The 23,950-nt window shown below is 41.4% G+C and overlaps 1 protein-coding gene across 1 annotated transcript in view; it reads left to right on the top strand.

The window, feature by feature from the left end:
* Positions 1-23,950, top strand: part of PIR (pirin) — a 125,840-nt gene that overhangs the window by 93,901 nt on the left and 7,989 nt on the right. Inside the window, exons 7-8 of the mRNA XM_049873394.1 lie at positions 8,635-8,679; positions 18,284-18,366. Of these exons, the coding sequence (XP_049729351.1) occupies positions 8,635-8,679; positions 18,284-18,366 (128 nt within the window). The remainder of the gene's footprint in view (positions 1-8,634; positions 8,680-18,283; positions 18,367-23,950) is intronic.

Below are 23,950 nucleotides of genomic sequence, written 5' to 3' on the forward strand. Positions count from 1 at the left end.
GGTGGTAAACGGCATCCTTATCTGGTTCCCGTTCTCAAGGGTAACACTTTCAGACTTTCTCCATTTAGGATGATGTTGGCTGTTGGCTTTTTATAAATGCCCTTTATTATGTTGAGGAATTTCCCTTCTATTCCTATTTTGCTGAGAGTTTTTATCATGAATAGGTGTTGGACTTTGTCAAATGCCTTTTCTGCATCAGTTGATAAGATCATGTGGTTCTTTTGTTTTATTTATGTGATGGTTTACATTGATTGTTTTTCTAATGTTGAACCATCCCTGCACACCTGGTATGAATCCCACTTGGTCATGGTGATTATTTTTTGATGTTGTTGAAGTCTATCTGCAAGAATTTTGTTGAGGATTTTTTTGTCTATGTTCATGAGGGATATTGGTATGTAATTTTCTTTTTTTGTGGTGTCTTTACCTGGTTTTCATATCAGGGTTATGCTGGCTTCGTAGAATGAGTTTGGGAGCATTCTGTCCTTTTCTATGCTCTGAAATATCTTTAGTAGTAGTGGTGTTAACTCTTCTCTGAAAGTTTGGTAGAACTCTCCAGTGAAGCTGCCAGGGCCAGCACTTTTTTTCTGTTGGCAGTTTTGTAATTACCTCTTCAATCTCTTTTTTTGTTATAGGTTTGTTTAGTTGTTCTGCCTCTGTTTGTGTTAGTTTAGGTAGGTAGTGTGTTTCTAGAAATTTGTCCATTTCCTCTAGGTTTTCAAATTTGTTGGAGTACAGTTTTTCATAGTATTCTGTTACAATTCTTTTAATTTTAGTTGAGTCTGCTGTGATATCCCCCATCTCATTTCTTATTCAGGTTATTTGCTTCCTTTCCTGTTTTTCTTCTGTCAATGTGGCCATTGGTTTATCGATTTTGTTGATCTTTTCAGAGAACCAGCTTTTGGTCTTGTTAACTCTTTCCATTGTTTTTCTATTTCATTTATTTCTGTTCTAATTTTTATTATGTCCTTTCTTCTGGTGTCCCTGGGCTGCTTTTGCTGCGCTGTTTCTATTTGTTTGAGTTGTAGGGTTAATGTTTTGATTGTGGCCCTTTCTTCTTTTTGGATGTGTGTATTTATTGCTAAAAATTGATCTCTGAGCCCTGCATTTGCTGTGTCCCAAAGGTTCTGATAGGATGTGTTTTCATTTCTCATTTGATTCTGTGAATTTCTTTATTCTGCCCTTGATTTCTTCTATAACCCAGTAGTTTTTGAGCAAAATGTTGTTCAGTTTCCATGTATTTGACTTTTTTGCTTGCTTTTTCAGTTATTTATTTCTACTTTTATGGCTTTATGGTCAGAAAAGATATTTTGTAATATTTTGTTTTGAATTCTGTTAAGGCGTGCCTTGTTGCCTAATATGTGGTCTGTTCTGGAGAATGTTCCATGTGCATTGGAAAAAAAAAAAAGGATAGTTGGCTGTTGTTGGGTGGAGTGTTCTGTATATGTTTGTGAGATCAAGTTGGTTGATTGTGGCATTTCGATCTTCAGTGTCTTTATTGAGCTACTTTCTGTATGTTATGTCCTTCATCGAAAGTGGTGTGTTGAAGTCTCCTACTATTATTGTGGAGCTATTTCTTTTTTCAGTGTTGTTAGATTTTGTTTTATATATTTTGGAGCCCTGTCACTGGGTGTGTAAATATTTATTATGGCTATGTCGTCCTGGTGTATTGACCCTTTAATCATTATATAGTATCCTTCCTTATCCTTTGTGATGGATGAATTCTGCTCTAAAGTCTATTTTGTCAGAGATTAACATTGCCACTCCTGTTCTTTTTTGATCATTGTTTAATGTATTTTTTCCATCCTTTGAGTTTTAGTGTGTTTGTGTCTTTGAGTCTAAGGCGTGTCTCTTATAGGCAGCATATAGATGGATCGTGTTTTTTAATCCACTCTGCCACTCTCTGTCTCTTTATTGGCGCATTTAGTCTATTTACATTCAGCATAAATATCAAGGCATCCTGATTGCACGTTCCATCAATATCAGACTGCAGAAGCTAATAAAAATCTTCAATTTCTTCATCTTTGGCCCCAGTGGTTGGTGCGTGAATTTGAATGATAGTTGTATTAACTGGTCTTCCTTGTAGGCGTATGGATATTATCCTACCACTGACAGTGTTGTATGTCAGGATACATCTTGGAATGTTCTTTTTGACGATGAATGCAATGCCATTCCTCTTCAAGTTGTCGTTCCTGGCATAGCAGACCATATGATTGTCCAGTTCAGAACGGCCAATACCAGTCCATTTCAGCTCACTAATGCCTAGGATATCGATGTTTATGCATTCCATTTCATTTCTGATGATTTCCAATTTTCCTAGATTCATACTTCATACAATCCATGTTCCAATTATTAACTAATGTTTGCAGCTGTTTCTTCTCATTTTGAGTTGTGCCACATCAGCAAATGAAGGTCCCGAAAGCTTTACTCCATCCACATTATTATGGTCGACTCTACTTTGAGGAGGCCGCTCTTCCCCAGTCGTCTTTTGAGTGCCTTCCAACCTGGGGGACTCATCTTCCGGCAATATGTCAGACAGTGTTCCACTGCTATTCATAAGGTTGTCACTGGCTAATTCCTTTCAGAAGTAGACTGCCGGGTCCTTCTTCCTAGCCAGTCTTAGTCTGGAAGCTCAGCTGAAACCTGTCCACCATAGGTGACCCTGCTGGTATCTGAGTACTGGTGGCATAGCTTCCAGCATCACAGCAATATGCAAGCCTCACAGTATGACAAACCGACAGACACGTGGGGGGCCACTATATTACCTTAGTTAAAAAAATATGTATTACGTTACATGCCTTGTTGGCTAGGAAAACTTCAATGTAGATTTAGTTTCTGAAGAACAGGATAGCCTCCCAAGGAGTTCTAATATATTTTTGTTTTCTTGCAATTTTATTAGCAAGAAAATAACCTGGAGAGTTTGTCCTCCAACGAGTTAGGCTCCATTCTGGGCACACAGAAGACTGTCTTCTGAAACTTTAGATTCCAAAAGTCATTGCTTTTACGTTTCTTATTCAAAATCATAAAGTTCACTTATTTCTTAGTTTCTCTGTTAGTCTTTGATGCAATGATGTTTAGTGTTACCAATGTGGACTGAATCATAGTGGAAGATTATCTTGTAGGATGCAATTGTTCTTGTTTAAAATACTGGACCACATAGATGGCTGAGAGTTTTATGCGCATGTCTTATAAACACAGACAACACTGTAATGCATGCAACTCAGTTGGAGTATATCTTGCTTTGGAAGGCCAGTTGTTTCAAGTGTCTTTTTGTGTCTACCATTCTCTGCATTCTTGTCGGGCATTTTATTATTGATGTCCCTCATTAATGCCACAGGCATTTTTTTGTTTCCTTTCGATGGCATTCCCATGAGGTCATGTCACAGCTCACCTCTTTCCCAGATTGCAAAGGTGCACAATTGGCATGTCTTTCTTGAGCTTTTTTTTCTGTAGTCATGAGATGGGGGTTAAGGCTGGTTCTTGGCAAGCATGTAGGCAGCACTGAGCTGTTAGTTGGTTGCTGCCTGATCAGAAAGCTTTAAGATTGAGGCAGGAGAAAATGGACAGGGCTAACGCAAGGGAGGAGTCCCTGGGTCAGGCAAATGATTAAGCACCTGACTACTAGCGGAAAGATTGATGGTTTGAACCCATCCAGAGGCACCTTGGAAGAAAAGACTGGCAATCTACTTTTGAAAAATCAGTCATTGAAAACCCTATGGAGCACAATTCTGCTCTGACACAGATGGGGATCACTGTGAGTCAGAGTCATCTCAAGGGCAACTGGGGAATAGAAGCCAATGCAGATGGACAACAGGCTAAAAAGAAGAAGATGAGGCAGTTGTTCCTATTCCATGCCCTCTGACACTTCGGGCTTTCCAGCCAGCCACATGAATCATGTTACTACTATCCAAGATGGACACTATATCCTAATAGAAGATCTTTATAAGGAGTAATAATAGGTGAATGTGCTTAAAAAATTGACTTGGCCATTTTTTAAGCAAATATTTGTTCCTTCTGGATCATTCTTTTAAGCAAATCTTTGTCCCTTCTGGATCAGTTTTTTTTTCTTTTTGTTTTGCTTTATTTTTGTTTTGGCTCATTCTTTTAAGCATATCTTTGTTCCTTCTGGATCAAGTGAAATGATAAAAAGGGAAAGAAACTGATCTAGGCAATTATGTGTGGACTAGGAAGCAAAAGGGGCAGAGGAGAAGTGAGATTAGAACAATCAAAATGATCCCAAAATAAAAACTTCATTGATCAATCAAGAGCTTTGAGGTTTTTTTTTTTAAATAATTTTTATTGTGCCATATACACCTTGCTAAATAAAAAATAAAATAACTTGCTACACACTCCCAGTTACTCTCCCCCAATGAGACAGCCTGCTCTCTCCCTCCACTCTCTCTTTTCGTGTCCATTTCGCCAGCTTCTAACCCCCTCCACCCTCTCATCTCCCCTCCAGGCAGGAGAGGCCAACATAGTCTCAAGTGTCCACCTGATCCAAGAAGTTCACTCCTCACCAGCATCCCTCTCCAACCCATTGTCCAGTCCAATCCATGTCTGAAGAGTTGGCTTCGGGAATGGTTCCTGTCCTGGGCCAACAGAAGGTCTGGGGGCCGTGACCACTGGGGTCCTTCTAGTCTCAGTTAGACCATTAAGTCTGGTCTTACGAGAATTTGGGGTGTGTATCCCACTGCTCTCCTGCTCCCTCAGGGGCTCTCTGTAGTGTTCCCTGTCAGGGCAGTCATCGGTTGTAGCCAGGCACCATCTAGTTCTTCTGGTCTCAGGATGATGCAGTCTCTTGTTCATGTGGCCCTTTCTGTCTCTTGGGCTCGTAATTGCCTTGTGTCCTTGGTGTTCTTCATTCTCCTCTGATCCAGGTGGGTTGAGACCAATTGATGCATCTTAGATGGCTGCTTGTTAGCATTAAGACCCCAGACACCACTCTTCAAAGTGGGATGCAGCATGTTTTCTTAATAGATTTTATTATGCCGATTGACTTAGATGTCTCCTGAAACCACGGTCCCCAGACCCCTGTCCCTGCTACGCTGGCCTTCGAAGCGTTCAGTTTATTCAGGAAACTTCTTTGCTTTTGGTTTACTCCAGTTGTGCTGACCTCCCCTGTATTGTGTGCTCTTTCCCTTCACCTAAAGTAGTTCCTGTCTACTATCTAATTAGTGAATACCCCTCTCCCACCCTCCCTCCCTCCCCCTTCTCGTAACCACAAAAAATGTTTTCTTCTCAGTTTAAACTATTTCTCAAGTTCTTATAATAGTGGTCTTATACAACATTTGTCCTTTTGCAACTGACTAATTTCACTCAGCATAATGTCTTCCAGGCTCCTCCATGTTATGAAATGTTTCACAGATTCCTTACTGTTCTTTATCGATGCATAGTATTCCATTGTACGAATATACCATAATTTATTTATCCATCCATCCGTTGATGGGCACCTTGGTTGCTTCAATCTTTTTGCTGTTGTAAATAGTGCTGCAATAAACATGGGTATGCATATATCTGTTCGTGTAAAGGCTCTTATTTCTCTAGGATATATTCCAAGGAGTGAGATTGCTGGATCATACGGTAGTTCTATTTCTAACTTTTTCAGGAAGCGCCAAATCGATTTCCAAAGTGGTTGTACCATTTGACATTCCCACCAGCAGTGTATAAGTGTTCTAGTTTCTCTACAACCTCTCCTACATTTATTTTGTGTTTTTTGGATTAATGCCAGCCTTGTTGGAGTGAGATGAAATCTCATTGTAGTTTTGATCTGAATTTCTCTAATGGCTAATGATCGTGAACATTTCCTCATGTATCTGTTAGCTACCTGAATGTCTTCTTTAGTGAAGTGTCTCTTCATATCTTTTGCCCATTTTTTAATAGGGTTATTCGTCTTTTTGTAGTTGAGTTTTTGCAGTATCATGTAGATTTTAGAGATCAGGCGCTGATCAGAAATGTCATAGCTAAAAACTTTTTCCCAGTCTGTAGGTAGTCTTTTTAAGAGCTTTGAGGTTTTTGTCAGACATGGACAGGATGAATTTTTTAATACCTTTCAGCCATGAGGAGGGGATTAGTTATATAAATTACAATGCGTCCTTACAATGGAATGCTATGCAGTCTTTTCCAAGGATGAGTTAGGTCTCTATGTTTTGACATGGCAAGGTATCCAACATAGAACATTGTTTGTTCTAGTTTTTAAGCCAATAATATATAGTGCGTAAATGGAAAAAAAGAACAAAACCAAAAAGTACAAATACCAAATTGCTAACAATATTTATGTCAAACTAGGTATGAGGATTTGCAATTTAAATGCTACACACTTTTGCATTCTTAAAATGTTGTTAAGTAAATGTGTAATTACTTTTTATAGTCAGAAACAAAACAGTAAAGACATTTGCACTTTGAGAAAGAAATTTTAACAATTTTCGGTGGCTATGTCTGGCATCTACTTCCAAAAATCACAGCCATTGACAACCCTATGGAGCACAGTTCTACTCTAACACACATGGGGTCTCCATGGGTCAGAGTCGACTCGACAGCAACTTTTTTTTTTTGAGTTAAGTTTTTTAAAAAGCAGAGAAGAAAGGGGTTTTACTGCAGAGCTTGACTATAAATCAGGCTAAGGGGAATAGGAAGCTCAGCCTCCTTTAGAAAACAGAGGAATGCTCCTGCCGAGCCAGCGTCAGGATAAGACATGTGGAATTGGGCTGTTAGCCGTTGGCATGGGTTTCCAGCGTCTACCACCAACCTCCTTCCCCAAGGTTGCACAACTTGAACACCCTTTGCCATGCCTTGTTTGTCTTTGTACCTCCACCCGCAACTCATGCACCTGGTGTATGTTCAACAAATGATGGTGGAAGAGCCAGCTAGTGGTTTAATAAGGGTAAAAAGGAGTGAGTGAGATATGAGCAAGTAGCGTTACTCCTGGAGGACTGAAACCCATTCTAGCAAAGGCTTAGAGAGGAAAAACTGTGAAATAGCAGGGTGAAGAAATATCCCCTGGCATTCACCCAAGTGTGTGTGTGTGTGTTTGTTTGGTTTGCTGTCCTTTGGATTTTCTTAACCAGACTCATTTTTTTTTTATTGTACTTTAAATGAAGGTTTACAGAACAAACTAGCGTCTCATTAAACAGCTAGTACGCATATTGTTTTATGACATTGGTTAACCACCCTACGACATGTCAGCACTCTCCCTTTTCAACCCTGGCTTCTCTATTACCAGCTTTCCTGTTCCCTCCTACCTTCCATTCCCTGCCCCAGGGCTGGTGTGCCCCTTTAGTCTTGTTTTGTTCCATCGGCCTGTCTAATCTTTGGCTGTAGGGTGAACCTCGGGAATGACTTCATTACTGAGCTGAAAGGGTATCCGGGGGCCATACTCTCAGGATTTCCCCAGTCTCTGTCAGGCCAGCAAGATAACCAGACTCAATTTTATGTTAAATTTGATCAGTTACGTCTTTCCTTATATGCCTCCCTTGTGCATTTCAAGCCATCTGCCGTCACAGCCACATCCTTAGAGTACATTATGTCCTCCTTGCTTCTTCCTGCCTGCTTTCACTTGCTCTGTCTCCAAGTCGACTTTTAGACAGACTCCAGGCTGGGCCCTGCGCTTCCAACCTTGAACTCTGCCTGCATTCTGTTCCAGGAACTTCTCCTTTTCTACTGATGTACGTGGAGTGACGTCCTAATTTCTGGGGCTGTGTCTCTCAGTAGAAGCACAGTATCTCTTCTTGGCCAGGAATACAGTGCATCAATAGCCACGAAAACGAAAGGGGGGTGGGTGGTGAGAGTGCAAATGGCAGGTTGTCGGGGGTTCTGACTCCTGGCCTCCTGGGTCATGGTAAAAATCTGGTGAATTCTATGCATCCTCTTCCGAGAAAGACATACACACTTGACAAATTGTGTGGATCATTTCAGAGAGTCCACAGACCATCTGAAGCCCATTTATACGGCTAGATTATACATCCCCACATCTAGGGAGCCAATGCTCAAGGAATGAGCTCACTGGAAACTAGAATACAACTAAGTCAAGTCAAGCATATTTTTAGCATTATCTTCACACTTGTAACTATTTGGAGGCTTAATGAACTGAAGACAAAGCCAGACTGAGGTATTGCAGTTAATACTATGATGTTGGAACTGGAAGGAACAGCTTGTTTGTTAATACTTCAACTGTCAATGTATAGATATATGGCCAAGTGAATTGTAGACTGTCTGCCTTGTGTGGCTCTTAAACATTTGGGCCTAAGTCATTTAGGTTTAGGAGTATGTGTGTGTGTGAGAGAGAGAGAGACAGAGAACTTAAATTTTGAGAAATATATACCCAAAAGAGATAAAGGATTTCGTCTCCAAGTTTGATCTTTTATATTCCTTGTTCTTTTTCACGGGTTCCTGGGTGGTGCAAATGGTTTGCTGTCAAACCCACCCAACAGCTCCATGGAAGAAAGTCCTGGTAATCTGCTTCTGTAAAGATCTGCAAAAATCACAGCCAAGGAAACCCTGCGGAGCTCAGTTCTACTTTGTAACACATGGGGTTTCCATGAGTCAGAATTGACTTGATGGCAGTGTGTTTGGTTCTGTTTTTTTTTGGTTCTTTTTCACATCATAGACACTAACCTTTTAATGTTGCTGGTCCCTTTTCAGGGTGGACAAGCTTCATTTATACCATATCTGGAGATGTGTATATTGGTAAGTTGTAAGTATGTTGCTTTGGGTTCAATTACAATTTTAATATAAGCTCCTGAAGGGGAGGAAAGGTAGGAAGCTTTTTATGTGTTTGAATACCACACCTCCTTCCCTCCCACACCATCTCTCTACATCCTAGCACAGGTATGCCCAGAGAGGGAAGAGAATATGAACACCAGTTAGATCACCAGCCATTTTATTATGGCCAGTGTGCCTGCCAAAGATCCAGACACAATTGTGTGGGCTGACACCTCACTAAGAGGTCGGCACTCCCCATCCTGATAAAGGGATGCAGCTATAATGGGCTCCGAGGGGAGAAGGAATCTATGTTCTGGGAGGTGAGTTTGGAGCCCCAGGTGCTTCAGAGAAATCTCAAAATCCACTTTCTCCTATTCTGGGGGTTGCATGTGTTGCTTATTGAGGCTGGTTCTGGCAGGGATGTTTGAGACCCCACCAATCCTCATTTTACTTATAAGGAATATGATATCTAAAGAAGGTACTGAAATTGTCCAAGGTTGCACACTGGTCCACCACCATCTGTCATTTTGTCATACTGTGGTGACTTGCATGTTGCTATGATGCCGGAAGCAATGCCACCCATATTTCAAATACCAGCAGGGTCACCCATGGTGGACAGGTTTCAGCAGAGCTTCCAGACTAAGACAGAGTAGGAAGAAAGGTCTGGCGATCTACTTCTGAAAATCAGCTAATGCAAACTGTATGGATCACAACAGAACGTTGCCCAACTCACTTGGTTTGGACACATCATATGATGGAATCAATCACTGGAGGAGGCCATCGTGTTTGGTGAAGTAGAGGGCTGGTGAGGGGGGACTCTTGGTGAGATGGATTGGCAGAATGGCTGCAATGAAGGAGTCCAACAAGCTAGCGATGCCGAGGATGATGCAGGCCGGAGCACGTTTCGTTCTTTTGTACATGAGGTTGCCCTGAGTCAGAGCTGACTTGTCGGCAGCTATTTACATATTGGTAGATCCAGGACCAGAACCAAGGAATTCTCAGCCCTGCTCCCCGTGCCCCACCCACCACAGGGAACACATCATCTCACTTGTCTGCTCAAGTCTAAGTCCTTTGACCTCCCCAGCAACAGAAGAGCCAGGGGATAGAAAGAGTGGGAGAGTGAGGCTTAGCAAGCAGGCTGGCTCCTGCCTGTGTCTGCTCCCACCTCCGCATCCTGAAGCAGCCAGTGGTGCCAGGAAAAAAGCCCTCTGGGGGACTGACATAAAAACCCGAAGTAGATGCCACTGGTACCCCACCCTCATCCCTGGGGTCTTACCTCCTTAGTGCCCACTGGGCAACTTCCAGCTTCTGGTAGGTGCAGTGCTTTGCCTGAGGGCTTTCCTGAAAACCAGAGAAGGCTGCTCCACCCCATTCAAGGCAGGATGTAAACCCTGGGGAATTAACACTCCCAGAAGGCATCTTGGCCCTCAGGTAGGACAACTGTGAGGCCTGTGTGTGAGGCTTTTTCCTAGAGCTGCCTGCAGCAGGAGTGTTCTCGATAACACACCCTTTATTGAGGGCCTTCCCTTTCCTCTGTAACTTTCCCAACTTCTGGGATCACATCCCAAATAAACTCCTCGTCCTTGAACCTGGGGGTCAGGCTGTGCTTCTGTGAAAACGCAAACTTCCTGGGGCCCTAACATAGCTGCCACCTTGGGCAACACAGCCCTAGATAGCCCCAGACAGCTGGCTTGCTGAGAACTGCTCAGAGCTAGAAGGCTGTATCCACAGCTATTGAAATCATTCTGTACAGTCTTTGGAGTCACTGAGAGGTGCAAACACATGCTAACTGAAAGGTTGGAGGTTCAAGTTCACTCAGAGGCACCTCAGAAGGAACTCCTGGCAACCTACTTATGAAAAGTCAGCCAATGAAAACCCTATGGATTAAAAAGTCATCTATATGAGACCAAACTGTCAACAGGTTACTTTAAAACAAAGATGAGAAGGTAAGGGAACAGGGAAACTAGATTAATGGAAAACAGAACAACCAGAACAGAAACAACAGAATATTCACCCGTTGTGAAGAATGTAAGCAATGTCACTGAAGAAATTGGGTAGAAATCGTTGAATGGGAAACTAAAATGTAAACCTTTGCCGAAAGCACAGTAAAATATCATTTAGAAAAAAAGAAAGGAAACCTTGTGCAGCATAGTTCTACTCTGATATCCGTGGAGCTGCCATGAGTTGGAGTCAACTCCATGGCAACTGGTATACATCCTTTAAAAGAGGTGTTCAGTTGCCTGAAACGATGCTTCTGGAAAATAATGGTAACACAAACCCATGTATTTTGAACTTCTAATATGGTAGAAATGAGTTTAGTTCCTTTTTCTTCTGAATAACATTTCAGTTACAGGTCAGAAGCACAATTTATTTTAGCATTCAAGAAAATGTGGAAAAAATGTAGTAGAATTAACAATTCCACATTAACCATCTGGGAGAGATGAGGCATTGTTTGTTTTTATGATCTTTTGAAAACCCTCAGAATCACATAGTACTTTATAAAGTTGGAGAGAAAAAATATTTTTATGGAGTTAGCACCCCTAACTGTGGCTCAGTGGTTAAAAGCTACGGCTGCTAATCAAAAGGTTGGCAGTTCATATCCACCAGCCGCTCCTTGGAAAAACCCTATGGGGCAGTTCCGCCCTGTCCTATAGGGTTGCTATGAGTCAGAATCGACTTGACAGCAACAGGTTAGCACCCCTAACTTATGATTTCAAGAGCAACAAAATAAAATAATCCGCACAAATGGAAAGCAATAAAGAAAGTACATAAATTCTAAAGTGGTAGAGATACCAGAAATATTTGCATAGAATGAGAAACATTTTTCAAAAAGAATCAGATAGTAAATATTTTGGCTTTGCCAGGGCCAGATGGGCTCTGTGGCAACTGCTCAACTCTGCCCTTGTAGCACAAAAACAGCCCCAGACCATGCATGGGTGAATGGGCGTGGCTCTGTGCCAATAAAACTTTATTTATAGCCGGTGAAATTTAAATTTCATATACTTTACATTTTTTTTATACTTTCATTTGTCTTGAAATGCTGTTCTTTTCATTTTTTTTTTACCACCCATTTAACAATGTAAAAACCTTCCTTAGCACAAAAATAGTCAGCTGGCAGTGGGAGTTTGCCAGCCCCTAGAAGACAGCAAAGCTCCCCACTGATTTTGGTTTCGATGACATTGTAGAGGATGAACGGAAGAAAAACGACAACATCATCCTCACAGTGTGTTTTAATCAGTAGTTGTAGCCTTGTTGCCTGATAGACCTTTGGTCTAAGCAGTTAACAATTGAAAAACTGCAATTCACGGTGTAAACATGACCTACACTTGCCCTTGTTCTCCAGGTGGGGCAGGGTTTCCGCATCATCTCTACTCACTGGCCTGGTCCTCCTTTGTGACCACCGGCTACAAGTGCAAAACATCTGGCAGGAGATGGGGTCATGGTCTGTAGCCTTGGACTGAACTTGCATCTGTCCAGGGTAAACTGGACCATGGAGAGACTCCAGCTCACAAAATGGGCATCTTAGGGACTCTGCTTTTGCCAGTGAGTGACCTGCCAAATGACCTCTTTTGAATTTTATCTCCTTTCTTTCCTCTTACCTACTACCCCCTCCCCCAAAAAAACAGTTGCCGTCAAGATGATTTCGACTCATGATGACCCCATGTGTTGCAGAGTAGAACTATTCTCAGAGGGTTTTCAATGGGTGCGACCTTTTCAGCAGCAGATCAGTCAGCTTTCCTTCCAAGGCACCTCTGGGCAGATGCGAACCAACGATCATTTGGTTAGTGTTGTTGCTGTTGTGTGCTGTCCAGTTGATTCCGACAGAGCATGTGACGGAGTAGAACTACCCCCATAGGGTTTCCTAGGCTGTAATCTTTATAGGATCAGATTCCCAGGTCTTTTCTCTCAAAGAGCGGCTGGTGAGTTTAAACCACCAACCATTCAGTTAACAGCCAAGCACTTAGCCATTGCACCACCAGGGCTCCTTTTTTGGTTAGTAGTCGAGCGCTTAACCGTTTGCACCACCTGGGGACTACCCACCCTTTCTAGGAGTGTTAATGAGAAAAAAAAAAAAAAAGACAAAACCAAATAGCCAGAGGAAAAGAAATAACAAAAATAGCTGTTTAATATGTACTGATTTATAAAGTCTGTAGAGGGAATAAGGAGCCCTGGTGTGCAGTGGTTAAAGTGCTTGGCTGCTAACCAAAAGGTCGGCGGTTCAAACCCACCAGTGGCTCCGCTGCTTCCATAAAGATTTACAGCCTTGGAAACCCTATGGGGCAGCTCTACTCTCCTTTAGGGTCGCTATGAGTCGGAACTGACTCGACGGCAGTGGGTTTGGTTTTTGGTTTATAGAGAGAATCCAGAAAAAGCTTTCTAACTTCCCTGCCTCAATTTTATCCTGCATTATAAAAGCAGCAGGGCATCAGCCAGCCACAGATGGCGGGAATAGATAAGCAGGCAGTTGTCTTTCTCCGAATGTGGAACACCTCCTTCTGTTGCAGTAGATCGTGTCTCCCTACTTAGTGTATTGGGATGGAATAAATAGGCTGCAATTTTAGTTGAGAAAATAATCTGGAAAAATTACATCAAATGGAGATTGAGGAGGACTATTCAAAATATTAATTGATGCACAAAGTGCTTAAAAGGTGGACATTGGTACATTCCATTGAGTACAGACAGGTGGAGTTTTGAACATTAGAAAATGCTGGATATCTATTAGTTATGGAAGTTAGACATTTTCAAGTTCAGAGTACATACTGTGAAGACATGTAATGGTGCTGTAATGCTTTACCCTGAAGAAGAGAAGGAGTTAACAGAACTAAAATGAAGAGAATTAATGCATTCTTATTAAAAGAAAGTGTTCATTTGAGATGTGTTGTGCTTTTCAGGGATCTTGTTAATTTTTGATACATGTGTTTTTCAACAACGGAGAGTCTCCTAAGCTGACTGTTGAATTTAATAACTGTTCGGGAGATTTAATCGTGGTGCACAAGAGAGAGAGACCCCTTTGACAATTACCTTTTGCTGGGGCAACGAGTCCTTTCACCAGCCATCAGCTGAAATCTGCAGCATATGATGTTTTTTTTTTTAAAATAAAAAGAAAATAAAACTACATGGTTGGAAAACCAGCAGATACCAAAATTACTAGTAAGGAACCCCTTCACTGCAGCTGCGGTGAAAATGAGGTTCACATTAACAAAGTCACCAGGAGGGTAGAAAGTTTACATCTTGCATCCCTGAACCTAGGTACATTTTATCAGCTTGAATGCCAGTCCCCTAGAAAGACCACTATCAAGTATACCATAAAAAGCCCATTGCCGTCAAGTCAGTTCCGACTCATAGCGACCCTATAGGACAGAGTAGGACTGCCCCATAAGGTTTCCAAGGAGTGGCTGGTGGATTTAAACTGCTGATCTTTTGGTTCGCAGCCGAGCTCTTAACCACTATGCCACCAGGGCTCCCATTAGTGCTTAGAAAATATTGTACAGGTAATGTCCGATTTACAGTGTATTCGAGTTATGACAAACCGCACTTACAGGACTGTCGGTTTTTTTTGTCTGTTTTGCTTTTGGTACATCTTATTGTTAGTAATACATACTACATACAACATTGCGGCACGTAATTGGCTGCTGTCATCATATCTGTAAATTGGTATGTAATGTTGCCAACCCCCAAAGACAAAAATTGGATTTATAAAGATAGTGATAATAAAAGACAACAATAATGAAAACTAAAAAAAGATAAATAAGGTATTCAATCAGAACCGACTTATGATGGAGTCCTTAGAACAGAACCCCGTCTTAATTTGGGGACTGCCTATATTTAGAAACCTCAAAATATTTGCCTGTGGTTACTGAACTGAGGGAAACCCTGGTGGCATAGTGGTTAAGTGCTACGGCTGCTAACCAAAAGGCCTGCAGTTCAGATCCACCAGCTGCTCCTTGGAAACCCTATGGGGCAGTTCTGCTCTCTCCTATAGGGTCGCTATGAGTCGGAATTCACTCGATGGCAATGGTTTTTTTTGTTTTTTCTTTTTATTGAACTGAGAGCTAACTGGCTTATGCAGGCAGTAAATTATTTCACACTATCCATGCTTAATTTGTGCTCAACCTTTTGCTTCTGGTTCTGGGTGGTATTAAGAAGTTTGACATGGCCCATGGTTTTACAGTACAGTTGAGGAAACACATACATGGAGTAGAAGCTCTCTTACTTGACCTCTCCTTGCCCAACTAAAGAGTCCCTGGGTAGCACAGATGATTAAGCACCACACTACTAACTGAAAGGTTGCTGGTTTGAACCCTGAACCCACCCAAAGATGCCTTCGAAAAAAGCCCTGGTAATCTGCCTCTGAAAAGTCACAGCCCTGAAAACCCTATGGAGCACAGTTCTGCTCTGCACATATGGGGTCACCATGAGTGGAATTGACTTGATGGCAACAGGCTTTTTGTTTTACCCAACTAACTGGATTAACCAGTATTTTTCAGTCCTTGGTGAACACCTTAAGTGAGGCACCTGGCCATCGAGGAGGACCAGCTCTTTCCTGGTCTACCTGCCATTGCTGCTTGCCCCAGCTGAATTGTAGTGGACCTACAGGCAGTTGTGCCTGTTCTCGCCTGTTTATGCCAGTTGTAACTGTAATTGCAGTTATATAACTTCATTAAACAATATGTAAATTAATGAAATAAGTGTGAAAGAGAGTTGGTAATTCTAGAATAACTGAGTCAAATGATTTGTAAAAGTGAATCGCTAAAAAATTGCTTTTGATTTAGTATGGGAGAGATGATGGTGAAAGACTGAGGGAAGTCAGAATAATCTAGAAGGATTTAGGGGCTACATTATGGGCATGCTTTATAAAAAAAGACAGTGCTTCAATCAGCAGACTCACCTTGACTACAGGTAGTCCCCGACTTACGGTAGGGTTCTGTTCTGACGACTCCTTCATAAGTAGGTTTTGACTTAAGTCAAACCTCTTTTTTAAAAAAAAACAGTTTTCATTATTATTGCCTTTTATTGTCAGTATCTTTATAAATCATTGAATGTCTGTGAGTGAACATTTGGGAATGATAACATCAGCAAATTAAGCACTGCAACGTGTGTGTAGTACGTATTGCTAACGATAAGATATACAAAAATAAATAAAAAGATGTTCTTGAACGTGGTTCGTCATAACTTGAATACGTCGTAAGTTGGGGACTACCTGTATTTCGAAAATTTGGCAAATGAAAGCACATTTATGCTTTAATTTAAAATAAAATGTCGGAGGCAGTTTGACGGCCATTTTCAATTAACGATCTTCATTGCATCAGGTAAGAGGGCTTCAGCCGTACATATAAAATTGGTATTATCAAAATCTGTGATGGAAACACCAGAGCAGAGTTAGTGGGTTTGTATAAAGAGAAGAAAAGAAAAGAAGAAGAAACTGGCATAAGGGAAAAGGTGCACAGCAATGAACTGCACACTGAAGATGCCCCACCACCTTTAAAATATGTTTTCAAGTCATGTTGCCCTTTTATGACTGTTTAGACAAACAAATAATATGTGCAATTAAATTGTTTTCAGTTAAATTTTCCTTGACTCCACTATTAGATTTAGCATTCTTGGCACAGAGTCCCAGTGGAAACTACTCATTATCTGATTTGGCTCTATTTATAATTGCAAGTAGTCAGGAACAGTGAAGTATATTTTTCTTTGAGACTTACTTTAGGTTCAGGAGATAACAAGATGGGGAAAATGTCATAGAAATGACCTGGAAATGAAGATGGAATCAGTCTTTGCTATTTTGTGACCCTGTTATAAACATGTCCTATAATAATACGGAAGCTAAAGGGACAGGTTAAATGATTAACTAGAAGCCTGACTCTGGTGTCTATGAGAAAGGTCTGTCTTAGGGTGGGGAGGTGTGGTGGTTAAGAGCTACGGCTGCTAACCAAGAGGTTGGCAGTTGGAATCCACCAGCCGCTCCTTGGAAACCCTGTGGGGCAGTTCTACTCTGTGATACAGGGTCGCTAGGGGTCGGAATCGACTCGATGGCAGCAGGTTTGGTTTTGGTTATTTTAAGGTGGAGCGTTTCAGATGGCCTCCTCAGCCTCAACACTGCGAGTCTTGTGTATCAGCAAAGAGAGTAAGGCAGAGATTGCATCCCGTGTAAAGTTAGAATTTGAGGCCTTTGGACAAGCTGAACTCTTAGTTTCTAAATAAAGATTTTAGTCAAGCAAGCTACCCTGATAGGAGGTACAGAGAAATCCCAATTCAGCATTATTTTTGAGAGCTGGCTCTTACCAGCTCACTCATTAAAAAGTAATGGAGAAGTTTTTATAAACAGTTTCGGTCTGTGTATCATGAAACGTACTATGTGATAAAAGTGGGGCCAGGAATGGACCATAAGGATGATGGGTGTTATATATGAATTAGTTGAACAGAAAGACATGGCTCATTGCTTCCAGGGAATCTCAGTAAAGCACACTTAATAAAATACTGCCCCATATCAATAGCACCCAGTTCTCAGTGAGATTCTTCTCAGGCTCCCAGACCTCTTTTTTCTTGCTTGAGGGAGAAATCGATGGATTTCTATCATTTGCCTCTATGACATTTGTTGGCCTAAATCTTTGATGGAGAAGAATACTTTCACGGTGTGTTGGTGGGCCATTATTGATTTATTTCAGCAAGTATTTATCGATTACCTACAATTGCGTAGCACTATGGGGAACTCCAAAGAAGTGCGAAGCAGGTTCCGTGCATTCAAATTATTCAAAATCCCTTTGGGGAAATGAAACATATACTCATGAGATAATCATAGAATAATTCAATTTAAAATATAAGTAAGTTGGATAGTTATGGAACAACAGCTATTGAATTATGAGCAAGACCCAGTGATAAGTGCTGTGGGGGAGTCTTCTGAATGGATGGGTAATTTTCCTACGTATGCTTGATTTTGATGAGGTTTATAACTTACCCAAGGAAACATTCTTACGCCATCCTTAATGCCAAGTTCTTTTTTCTTAATTGAGCATCTATTTGGACATGACATTAGAAGTATAAATGGAAACTCAACTGAGGATTTACCTACCTGTTCTTTTCTATGTTGGAAACCAGCCAGTTTCAGATTTGGTTAATAACAAAGACAGTCAACCAACAGAGTTAATGAGATGCCTAAGCCTCTTACTTCTGAAGTTGACATAATCTGGGGCACCGGGTGATTGAGTGGTAGACTTCTTGCCTTCCATCCAAGAGGCCCAGGTTCAATTTCTGCCCAATGTACCTCATGTGCAACCACCTCTCATTGGTCAGTGGAGGCTTGCATATTGCCATGGTGCTGAACAGGTTTCAGCAGAGTTTCCAGACCGAGAAGGAGTCAGAAGAAAGGCCTGGCAAGCTACTTCTGAAATCAGCCAATGAAAGCCCTATGGATCTCAGCAGTCCGATCCCCAGTCGATCATGGGGGTGGCACAGGCCCAAGCAGCATTTGGTTCTGTCGTGCATGGGGTCACAGTGAGCTGGGGGCTGACTCCACAACGAACAACAGTAATGTAGCTAACCATATATGTACCCGTATGAGTATAAATTTGGTGCATCATCTTTTTTGTAGGACCTGATGATGCACAACAAAAAATAGAACCTCATCACACAGCAGTGCTGGGGGAAGGTGACAGTGTCCAGGTAGAGAACAAGGTAAGCACTGGCAATCTTCATTTTCTTCCCTTGTACTTTCTACAAGTTGGAGAAGGAAAATGCCTACATTTCCTGTGTATCTGGAATTTTTCTCCAGGAGAGAAAGACCTGGTGATCTGCTTCCATGAAGATTACAGCCTAGAAAACCCTATGGGGCAGTTCTACTCTGTCCCATGGGGTCGCTATGCGTTGGAATTGACAGCACCTGATCTAGCTCATAGTGGGTACCCAATCATGGCAGCTGGAAAGTTCACTGATCTAAAATATCTAGTTTTACAGGTAGTCATGCCTGATACATGTTACCTAATGAGGATTCATACCTTAGGCCCTAAGGCTTAGAGCACATAACAGTTTCTGCAACTAGAAAAAGGCCCTAAGGGACCCCGACTCCCTGGGGCTCCTGGCCAGGACTCTCCTCACTGGGAACTAGCCTTAGCCTGGGGAAGAGGCAAAGGAGGAAGGTGTGACTTCCCAGTGCTGCCCTCAACCTCCCTTGCACAGCTCTGAGGTCAACAATGCAGAGCTGATTTCTTCTCTGTCTTCCTTCTGTTTCTGTTCTTTCTGCCCTTTCACTGCTCTTCATTTCTGTGTCCTCCATCCTCATGCCTCTTGGTTGTTGACCAGAAGTGCAGACAGTTTCCTCTACAGTGGCCAACCTCTAGGGCAGGAGTGGTGGGGAAGGAGAGGACAATGCAGATCATACCTTCTCTCTGCCCCAGCTTCCCCTGCTCTATCCCATAGCGTTTGGCCCTTGTCAGGCCAGCTCATGCCAGACTGCTGGAACCTTTGTCTTCTTCACTCAGAGGGGGAAATTGCCTTTCATGACCATTATTTTGAAGTCTGCCATGCCAAACGAAAAAAACAAACCCATTGTCTTCAAGTTGATTCTGACTCGTAGAACTGCTCCGTAGGGTTTTCTTTCACACTGCCGACTTTTCGGTCAGCAGCCAAGCACTTAACCACTGCGCCACTGGGGCTCCTGTCGTCATGATAGGCAGCAAAGGCAGGGGGCTTGGTTTACGATAAGGAGCCCTGGTGGCACAGTGGTTACGTGCTCAGCTGTTGATCAAAACGTTGATGGTTCAAACCCACCAGTTGCTTTGCTTTAGAGAAAGATGTGGCAGTCCACTTCCATAAAGATTACAGCCTTGGAAACCCTATGGGGCAGTTCTACCCTGTCTTACAGGGTTGCTTTGAGTTGGAATCAACTTGGCGGCAATGGATGATTATATGCTAAATTTAAGAATCTTTAAGCCAGAACCTTTGATTTCTTAGAAGAAGCTCAAACCCCAACAGTGGCTTCAAAATTGATTTAGCTTTTTTAAGGTTCTTAGAGATTGGGATCAACCCCAGGCTACTCTGACCATTTAATCCTAGGCTGGTGTCAGTCACCCAGCAACAACTCTGTTCCAAGGGTGGAAGCTCCCTGTGCACTCTGGGCTTGCCCTGAGTGATGGTCATTGGGATGCCTCCTCATCAGGAGAACGTGAGTTTGAAATGAGAGGCTCAGTCTCATCCTTAGACCCATCTTCTACTAGTGCCCCATTGAGAAGGTCCCAAGCCTCATGGATTAGCAAACACAGCCCCATTGGCCGTCTTCAAAACCATGCTTGAGGATAAGATACTCTTTAATTGACACCATGCATGGGGAAATTTGTTAGTTCAATAAAGATGAACTGTTGGCCAAGTATAACATTTGATTAAAATAAACTTTGGAAGACAGAAATAAAACAAAACACCCTGTTAAAGCTAAAGATTACTTTTTTGCTTGTTGATATGTAGAAGTTCAAACCAAAATAAGCCATTAATTTTTTCAAACTGATAACTGTTGATTTTTTTTGTCTGTTCATTGACCTAAGACGTGTAAACAATAGAGTCCACCAAGAACAGTGGCATACAATTAAGCCATGCAGATGCTCAGTTTCTGTTCAGGTCTTTTTTCAGGTAATACATCATTCTAATAAATGCTCTTGAGGCAAATGCATGATCTTCAGGTCATTCTTGCAGCCCTGCTGCCATCTCAGGTTATATACTTATAGTCAGTCAAACCAACTATGACTCGCTACTCATGGTTTGGAAGTGGCCAACACCTTAAATGAATCATAGGACCTTCATCTGGGTTTTGATCATTTATTATCGCCATCAGTGGAACTCCAAACAAATAGTGGCAATAATACTTATGGAATAACAAGAGCAAATTTTAAAGTAAATAAAGCAATTTCTGAGTAAAGCCTGAAGGGCCTATCTCTACACCAGGAACTCTGAGAAGGTACACCAAACGGGGGGGGGGGGACACACACAGTCTGAGTCCCAAAAGATCATGAATTTTAATTGGGATGATTATACATGAAGCAGTAAGTGGGCCTCTATTACTTCTGTCTTGGTCTTTCCATCAAACTCCAGAAAAGCCTTGACTTAGATTCAAACGGGGACTCATGTCTTAAATGGGCCTTTCACTCACTTTGCTTTTACATGATTGTCATCATTTGGGACCTTAGAGAAAGTTACCATCTTACTGGTCTGACAGAGACTGGAGAGACTCTGAGAGTATGGCCCCCGGACACCCTTTTAACTCTACTGAAGTCATTCCTGAGGTTCACCCATCAGCCAAAGATTAAATAGGCCCATAAAACAAAACGAGACTAAATGGGCACATCAGCTCAGGGGTAAGGATGAGAAGGCAGGAGGAGACAGGAAAGCTGGTAATGGGGAACCCATATCTGAGAAGGGGAGAGTATTGACATGTCGTGGGGTTGGCAACCAGTGTCACAAAACAATGTGTATTAATTGCTTAATGAGAAACTAATTTGCTTTTTAAATCCTCATCTAAAGTACAATTTAAAAAAATCACCTTTAAAAAAAAGTTACCATTTAAACACACACACACATTGCCATTGAGTCTATTTCGACTCATGGTGACCCCATGTGTTAGAGAGTAGAACTGAACTCCGTAGGGTTTTATTGGCTATAATCTGTATGAAAGCAGATTGCCAGGCCTTTCTTCTGTGGTGCCACTGGGTGGTTTCAAACCACCAACCTTTCACTTAGCAGCCGAGCAGAAACCTTTTGCACCACCCAGGGACCTAGAGTTACCATAGACAAGGGCTTTTCAAGGTAAAACCAATTGGGACTTTTAACCACACTATCAGAAAAATTATCTGCTTTCAGCAAACTAGGCTAGTTACAGAGAGAAAAAAGGATGTATTTAAAAACAAGAAAAAGACACAAAGCAGATCTGGTTTGGATTAGAGGAGAGGGGGCCACTCAGAGGTTAAATGTGTGGAAAAGTCATTAAAAGAAGCTTAGACAACTCTCCAGATTTCGGAAATGATAGAAGCCAAACTCCTGAACTCCCCACTGTTCAATAATTTCTCATTTCAGACAAAACACATGTGTCCTTTTATCCTACTCTCTGAATTACAAGTGGCAAGTCACCATTTGATTTGAGTAATATCAAAAGGAACAAAAATTCTATTTTTAAAACTTCCAATTCTTATCATTTCAAAATATGTAAACTATATGACATGTTCATCACTCATAAAAGGTGAATATTCTGAATTCAGACACTTATGTTCTGAGCAGTCAGCACATACATAAGGAGGCTGGCATTTCCTCTTCCCTTCTCTCTTGATCCCCAACTCTCTCCCCTCCCTCCTGCCCCCAGAATGCAGGTACGACCCAAACAAAAGCCCCGCAAAACGCTAATGATACCTGTCTTTTAGATTAAATGATAAATGATGTAGGTGGCACAGTGGTTAAGAACTCGGCTGCTAACCAAAAGGTCAGCAGTTCGAATCCACCAGCCGCTGCTTGGAAACACTATGGGGGCAGTTCTACTCTGTCCTGTAGGGTTGCTATGAGTCGGAATCAACTCGATGGCTTCTTTTTTTTTTTTTTAACCAGTGGCTAAAACTTTTTCTGAGATACTTTTCTTTCTAATTTCTGTGTTTGACACTAAAACTTCACCACTCTTAGGGAAGAAGTCTTTTTGGATAACTGAGTCTTTGTTTTTTTGAAGTTGAATGTTTAGTCATTTAAACATCACATTGAAAAAACGAGAAATCATTTTAGATAGAAGCCTTTCCCTTTCCTGCGGGCTTAGATTATATTCAGAATAACGTAACTTATTTATAACCTTGGACCATCAGCATGTATGTGAATTATTGTCCTGAGCTATGAAGTGTGATAATGTCTTCAGGGCCTGTTTGCTTCTCCACTAAGTGGTCCTAGACTAATTTTTGAGCTTCCATGCCTGTTTTTTGTAGTTTCTTAAAAAATGCATATGATTTCCATCCTTGATATTAAGCAGTCAGTTTCCTTGTATTGCTATACAATAGTACCTTCATGTCTTCTAACTTTCGATTTGTGATAGACTTGATAACCACAACGCCTAATTGTTAGAACTATGTATAAAGTAAGAATAAGTGGGAATTGATTAAGGATCTGCTGTAAGGGTAATGTGCTAATCTTTAGTATGTGAGCCTTATAACACCTATTTTTTAAATTTGAATGATCAGAAGCCTTTTGAGGGTTAGACTTTGATTTCCAGCTGAGTTCACATTAGCCTATGTTTACAGTTAACTTAGGCATAAGTCAGGTGATGATATATAAAGAAATATAAATCTGGGACTGGTTAAGCAGAGGCTTTTTTTGTTTGTTTTACATATGAAGTGGTGATTACAGCATCCGCGGAGTGTACCAGGTGTTCCATTCCAACCCTGGAACTGAAGGGAGTAAGTTAGGACTTCAGCAGAAACCTTGCTACCCTATACTCCCACATAATTGATTTAAGTTGGAGGCAGTGGGAGAAAGAAATTTGCAGTCCTATAAAACACAAGTTCTTTTTTTTTTTTTTTTTTGTGCTACCAAAACCAAAAACCAAACCCATTGCCGTCGAGTTGATTCCAACTCATAGAGACCCTGTGGGACAGAGCAGAACTGCACCATTGGGTTTCCAAGGAGCACCTGGCAGATTTGAACTGCCATCCTCTTGGTTAGCAACCAAACTCTTAACCACTGTACCACCAGGGTTTTTTTTTACTACAAAGAAGATTAAAGAATTAATTCTTAATATTTTATTGAATACAGAGATAAACCTTCTGAGACTAATAACAGAATAATGATTTCTGATTAAAGAGTTTTGTAATAGTAGAAGTATATATAGATGTACATATATATGTTTATATGTAGAAGTATTTAATTTTACTTGAATCCACAATCAACGCCCATGGAAGCAGCAGTCAAGAAATCAAGTGACGTATTGCATTGGGCAAATCTGCTGCAAAAGACCTCTTTAAAGCATGGAAAAGCGAAGATGTCACCTTGAAGACTTAAGGTTCGCCTGACCCAAGGCTTGGTGTTTTCAATTGCCTCATACGCATGTGAAAGCTGGACAATAAATAAGGAAGACTGAAGAAGAATTGATGCCTTTGAATTGTGGTGTTGATGAAGAATATTGAATACATCATGGACAGCCAGAAGAACAAACAAATCTCTCTTGGAAGAAGTACAGCCAGAATGCTTCTTAAAAGCAAGTATGGCGAGACTTCATCTCACATACTTTGGACATGTTATCAGCAGAGAC

Source organism: Elephas maximus, chromosome X (genome assembly GCF_024166365.1).
Source record: "Elephas maximus indicus isolate mEleMax1 chromosome X, mEleMax1 primary haplotype, whole genome shotgun sequence".
NCBI classification, from domain to species: Eukaryota; Metazoa; Chordata; class Mammalia; order Proboscidea; family Elephantidae; genus Elephas; species Elephas maximus.